The sequence below is a fragment of the Vicia villosa genome, linkage group LG7 (genome assembly GCF_029867415.1).
Source record: "Vicia villosa cultivar HV-30 ecotype Madison, WI linkage group LG7, Vvil1.0, whole genome shotgun sequence".
In the NCBI taxonomy this organism is placed as follows: Eukaryota; Viridiplantae; Streptophyta; class Magnoliopsida; order Fabales; family Fabaceae; genus Vicia; species Vicia villosa.
This window is the reverse complement of record NC_081186.1, coordinates 71,512,909-71,519,383: the sequence shown is the minus strand read 5'-3', so window position 1 is coordinate 71,519,383 and position 6,475 is coordinate 71,512,909. Positions and strand designations below refer to the sequence as shown.

Here is a 6,475-nt window from a genome sequence, read left to right as displayed (position 1 = left end):
TCCAAAACACTACATAAAATAAAGAGACTATGGTTTCCATTTTGGTGTGGCCCTTTTAGTAGGTGTTGTCCTTCTTGTTGTTGGACCTATAGCTATTTTTGCAGCAGTCAGCCTTGTGGTTGGACCAGGTGGGATAAAAGGGGCATTTGGCCTTCTAACTGCCAACTTCTTTGCTTTAGGAGTAGTCTTCTTGGCTGATTTTGGAGTAGTCTTCTGAGCTTGGGATGATTGTGATGGAGCTGCTTGAGATGATTGTGAAGGAGCTGATTGAGATGACTGTGATGAAGCTGAAGGAGCTGTTTGGGATACTTGTACAGAAGTAGTCTGAGATGGAGCTGCTTGTGATGGAGCTGCTTGTGCAGTAGTTGATGGTACCTTGCAAGTAAGTTTGTTGTGTCCTTGTTTCTTGCATCTACTGCACTTCACAATGAAGCCAGTTCTTCTCATCTTTCTATCTGTGCCATCCAGTTCACCTTGTTCCAAATTCCTCCTTTTTTTGGGTCTTCCTGGCATTTTCCTAAATTTGGGTGGCAGAACATCAGGGTACTCTGTCCTCTCCCATAGGTTTGAGCCATTGACTGGAAAAATAACTGGCTGGTACACTTGCATATATCTTGATTTCCTGTAATACTCAGGGACATAATCATCAATCTTTTGGTTCCTGCTTTTGATTGCTGATAGTGAATGAACACAGGGGAGGCCTGTCAACTCCCACCTTCTACATGAACAAGTCCTATCTTTCAGATTGACTGTAAATTTTTCAGCATTGTTTTCCAAATTCCTCACTTCAAATATAAACTCATCAGACATCCTAAAAATCAGAATTTATATCAGAATAAAGTCAGCATTTATTTCAGTATTACTTCAGAACTTATTTCAATATAAACTCAACAAACAAGATTGAAATCAGACTTTAACAAATCAGACTTTAACAAATCATAATTTAACAAATCAGGATTCAAATCAGAATGAAATCAGAATTTACCTTACAAGCCACATATTTGTGTATGAACTTGTTTTTTCAATCTTCTTTTTAATGTTTGGTAACACATCAACATCTTCTAATTTTTGAAACCTCATCCTGTTTGTTGCCCACCTTTCCATCATGTATACCCTAATCTCTTCCACCATGGTGATCAATGGTTTTGCCCTTGACTCCAATATGACACTATTAAAGGCTTCTGACATATTGTTCAGTACAGCATCACACTTGTTATGAGTTTTGAAGTATGATCTACTCCAAAATCTTGGAGGAGTGCTCATCATGTGCTTGTATGCTTCTACATTGACCTCTTTCATTACTTTCATCTCTCTCTCCCAAGCTTGGTAGTAAGTTGACTTGGCTGCTTTCCATATAATCTCCTTTAGTTTTTTCCAGCAAACCTCTTCCTAAAATTGTTGTATAGATGCCTAACACAAAATCTCTGTTCAACTCTTGGAAGAAGTTCCTCCATTGCAGGCAATAAACCCTAAGTCATAAAAAATGAACGTGTCATACATTTTTGTTGATCAGAAATGAAAATGTAAAATGAAAATGTCATACCTTTTGTTGATCAGAAATGAAAGTGTATGTGAGGCACTCTTCCCTCCCACCAAGATCATCAATAAGAAGCTCCAAGAACCATGTCCAGCTATCCTTGTTTTCACTTTCAACAACTGTAAATGCTATTGGTAGCATTTGATCATTGGGATCTCTGCCAATAGCTGCAAGTATTTGACCTCCACATAAGCCTTTCAAAAAACATCCATCAAGTCCTATGAAATGTCTGCTCCACTTGAAGCTCTCCTTACAAGCTGCCAAGCATATGTACAACCTCTTGAAATGTAAATTCTCAACAGTTGAACCTTCTTGTGCAGGCTGGACACAAACCTTAACACTTGAACCTGGGTTAGATCTTAGTAACTCATGTGCATAGTCATACACCCTTGTATAATCCCCTAGAAATGACCCATCAACCATGTCTCTGGCTGCAAACCTAGCCCTTATAGCCTTGGTTTTGTTAACCCCAACATTCCACTTCTTCTGAACCTTTTCCTTAATGTCCTTCAACTTCAGTCTAGGGTTTGTTTTAAGTGAATTTTGTAACCTCTTGCTCAACCATTTTGTCTTCAGTAACTTTACATGATACTCTCTACTACAGCTATGGGTGTCAACTACTTTCCTTAGTTGCCATGAATCCTCAGTAGGCAACTTAGCACAGTAAGATTCCCATTCACATCCATCCTTACACCTGACCCTAACCCTTATCTTGTCATTCTTAGTGAACCTTAAATCTCTGCCAGAATGGACTGCATAAGTAACAATTGCCTCCTTGAAATCTTCCTTTGTAGTAAAATATGTTCCCACTTCCCATCTGTAATTGGACATATCCTTTAAAAGCTTAAAAATTGGATACTTCTTTCTCCTAGCCCTACTACTATCATCACTATCACAATCACTTCCAAGATCCTCACTATCATTATCACTCCCTTTACTATCTTCTTTGTTTTCATCAGACATTTGTTTTCCTTTTTTACTTTTCATTTGTTCATTATCTTCAATATCACAGTCCATTCCATCCTCCTCTTCCAGTTCAGTACTATACTCATCAGAATCATCATCAAATACTATCTCCATTGCACTATCATACTCGAAGTTGCTATCATCAGAACTATCATCAGTCAGTCTTAAATCATCATCAACCTCACCATCCACAAGTCCATTATCAGCTCCAACTGCACTTACATCATCTTGTGCTACATCTCTGGCCCTCTCATCATCTTGTGTTACATCATTAGTCCTCACATCATCCTGTGCTACATCATTGGCCCTCTCACCATCTTGTGTTACATCATTAGTCCTCACATCATCCTGTGCTACATCATTGGCCCTCTCACCATCTTGTGTTACATCAGTACTCCTCACATCATCCTGTGCTACATCCCTCACATCATCCTGTGCTACATCCCTCACATCAAATTCCTTCAATATTTCCTCAATCTCTACTGCTACCTCATCTACTATCTCATTAGGTGGCATTTCATTAAGTGGAATATCATCTAACAAACCTTCAGCTTCATCAGCAAAAACAGCCTGGGACAATGCGTGCTTAATAAAGACCTCAACACTAAGATGAACCCTATATAAATCAGCAATCTCTAATGCCCCTCTGTCATCTACCAATATATTCATCCCACCAGTTGGATCCTTATAATATATGTTTTCTATGGCTCGATAACCTAGTTCCTTGATACTACCTAACAGCTCAAAAAAACTCCACTTATCAGCATCTACCCTCAGTTTAGCAATCTGACCTCCTACGTAAACGCTCAAGTCCTCACTCGCAAATTCACCACTATGGTGGATTGTAATGATTAGATACTCGTCCATTTCAAACGAAACCCTAAATAGAAGCGCACGATATAAACTTCAGAAACATGGAATTAAAACCATAATAGAGTACCAGCCATAGAGATGCAGAAACTTACCTCTGATGTCGTCTTCGTCTTTGCTTTCACCTTGAATGTCGTCTTCGTTCTCGTTCGCATCAACTAGAGATTGGAGTTTCGTCAATGGCAGCTGCGCTAGGGTTTCCTTCAAGAACCAACGAAGAGACAATGAGGTTTCTATTTCATTTTCCTTTCTATTTTATGTCAATTGCTGATTTACACATCTGGCAATTAAAATAAACCACCTGGCAATAAAGATAAAAACGTAAATGCCACATGTATGCCACCCATGCCTTTCCTTTGACTTTGACTAACGGAGCTGACAGAAAGGACAAACGTGGTCCTTTTTGGACAATTAAAGGATCACTTTGACACTTTTTAGAGATAAGGGACCAGAATGGACCTTGGAGTATACTTAAGGGACCAAAAAGGGTATTTTGCCTAAATAAAAATTAGCTATCTAGAAATTTTAATTAATTTAATAAATTAAGTAAAAATCTTAAATTTATTTTATTTATTAAAAAATGAAATATATTAATATATTTTTTTCTTAATTCATGATAGAAAAGACCTAATTAGGGTCTTATTCGTTTAAATAAATTGTTTGTTTCGTATTAATCTCATAATTAATTTGCTACTTTTAAGTCTCTTACTTATTTTTTAGCAATTAAGTTAGTCTGTTAACTTTGAACTTTTAATATTTAAAGTGAGATAAGATCCTTGAATGTCAATCATAGATATATATTTTTTTTAAATTCAACTATTTGATATTTCTAAGAATATGTATGAACAGTTGATGCTAGAAGAGGAGCAGGTTAATTGGTGTCATCTTATCCAGCACAATGGAGCGAGGCCTAGAGCCATAGTCTGCTTATGGCTTGTCTGCCATAATCGTTTGGCTACTAAAGCCAGATTGAAACGACTCGGTTTACTGCATGAGGACTGTTGTAACCTTTGTGAGGACCATAAAGAGGACATTGACCACTTGCTTACCAAATGCAAAGTTACTAGGAACATTTGGCAGGATGTGTTATCGTGGCTTGAAGTTAAGCGAAACCCTCAACATTGGCAAGAAGAGATGAAGTGGATTCTTCAGAACACGAAAGGCAAGAGTTTCAGGGCTAGCATGCTGAAGATCGCTGTGGCGGAAACTGTCCATGGTATATGGAGGTTTCGTAATGAGTATACCTTTGGTCTGAATACAAATAAAGATTCTTCTACTGTTGTTCATAGGATCATTGAATCTATAGTCTTTAGAGGTTGGCTGAAAGATAAATTTAGAAAGAAATTAGCTTTACTCATGATGTAACTAGTCCATAGAGTTGTTTGTGTTTGTTCTTGTACAGTTACTTTTGAAATAATATATATTCTTTTATTTCAAAAAAAAAAAAAAAAGTCTATTGAATTTAATGATGAATTAGTAATACCTAATATTTTTTAAGTGTTTTATTATCATCCTTCTTCATGTACATCATCTTCATTAACCTTCATTTAAAACCTATAAAAAATCAATAAATAAATAAATTTGAATTTTCATCATCATCTTCATAACCTTAGCCTATTGAACATAATTGTTGAGATGAATAACTAATTTTAGAAAGAGAATTGATATGCATACACTGGATTTTACATATACACCGTATATTCATACAGTATTGAATATATTTTTTATTTTAATGGAAATTAGAATTTGTGCAAAGCAAAATGAAGCTAGTATTTACGGTGTAGTATACTTGTGTGTAATTTTTAGTGTAGGAATAGCAAAGCTCTTTTAGAAATAACCATTGTATCTTTAAATGACTTTTGTCTTTTGATTATATAGTCTTTTTTTTAATGCTTTTAAGTGATTAATCATTTATAATGATTGACAATTTACTTTCTAAAAATAGAGTTTAAAAAATTATACATTGAACTAGATATTTTAGGTTATGCTTTTTAAATGTTTAATCTAACTTAGTAAGAGATTCAAGAGTTCGTTTAAGTTGTTAAAAGTCTAATTACTAAGAGATTAAGATTTGATAAATTTGGAAATTAGCAATAATATAAAATAATACATTTAATTGGCAGTATGAAATAAGAAGTACATGGGAAGTCTAAAATTAGTCTCTCGTCTTTAACATATTTTTATCATTAATTTTACAAACTTTTATTTTATCAATATATCTCTCTTCCAATTTAAAATCTCTTTGTTCAACTATTTAAATAATTAAATTCATTGTTAAAATTAATCATTGGGTTTGATACTTAATGATACTCACCATTATATTATTTGCAGTGATATGGTGTATTTGTCACACCGTCCATCAATTTACATCTCCTACTTTAATCTCTAAAAATAGTATGTTATAGTCCTGATTTAGGTTTCTAGGTTAGTGTATTGTGTTTGTCAAGCTAATTTTTTTTTTTTTTATAATAATTTTAAGTTTTATTATAGTGTTTTGTGTTCATAAATTTTGTTGTTCTGATTTAGTGTCTTGTGTTCAACAGATTAAGGAATTGAGTTTCTAGGTTAGTGTATTGTGTTTAGCAAGTTATGTTTTTTTTTTTAGTTTAGAACCTTTTGAGTTATAGTGTTTTGTGTTTATAGAATTTTGTATTTCTGATTTAGTGTCTTGTGTTCAACAAATTAAGGTTATGAAGATGATGATGATGATGATGATGATGATGATGATGATGATGATGATGATGATGATGATGATGATGATGATGATGATGATGATGATGATGATGATGATGATAATAATAATAATAATAATAATAATAATAATAATAATAATAATAATAATAATAATAATAATAATAATAATAATAATAATAATAATAATAATTTATCGATTTTTTTTCGGAATTTTGAATGAAGGTTAATGAAGAACAAGATGATGATAGAGATGAAGAAGGAGAAGCATGATTAATAGTAAAAAATAATAGGTCTAAGAGTGTGATATTGTTAAAAAGAACAAATAATAATGATTAAAATTAAAAAAATAATAATAAAGTCTATAGTAGACACGTCACTTTAAACATTTCAAGTTAAAAGTTAATGTAA

The 6,475-nt window shown here is 33.7% G+C and overlaps 2 protein-coding genes across 2 annotated transcripts; one reads left to right on the top strand and one right to left on the bottom strand.

Moving 5' to 3' along the window:
* Window positions 1–1,347, bottom strand: LOC131617412 (uncharacterized). Its single transcript, XM_058888700.1, has 2 exons — window positions 986–1,347; window positions 1–811 (listed from the first exon to the last, which is right to left on the bottom strand). The coding sequence occupies exons 1-2, from the start codon at window positions 1,306–1,308 to the stop codon at window positions 28–30; spliced, it is 1,107 nt and encodes a 368-aa protein (XP_058744683.1). The 5' UTR covers window positions 1,309–1,347; the 3' UTR covers window positions 1–27.
* A 2,863-nt stretch (window positions 1,348–4,210) lies between these two features.
* On the top strand, window positions 4,211–4,738 carry LOC131619300 (uncharacterized). Its single transcript, XM_058890411.1, has one exon. It carries the CDS (start codon window positions 4,211–4,213, stop codon window positions 4,736–4,738), a length of 528 nt encoding a protein of 175 aa, XP_058746394.1.
* Window positions 4,739–6,475: the final 1,737 nt, after the last annotated feature.

Bases quoted from the DNA above. Each gene is read 5' to 3' on its own strand.
- LOC131617412 (XM_058888700.1), bottom strand. From the start codon at position 1,308: ATGAAAGTAATGAAAGAGGTCAATGTAGAAGCATACAAGCACATGATG. The intron at 812-985 runs GTAAATTCTGAT...TCTGATTTTTAG, and splicing joins ACAAATATGTGGCTTGTAAG to GATGTCTGATGAGTTTATAT.
- LOC131619300 (XM_058890411.1), top strand. From the start codon at position 4,211: ATGTATGAACAGTTGATGCTAGAAGAGGAGCAGGTTAATTGGTGTCAT.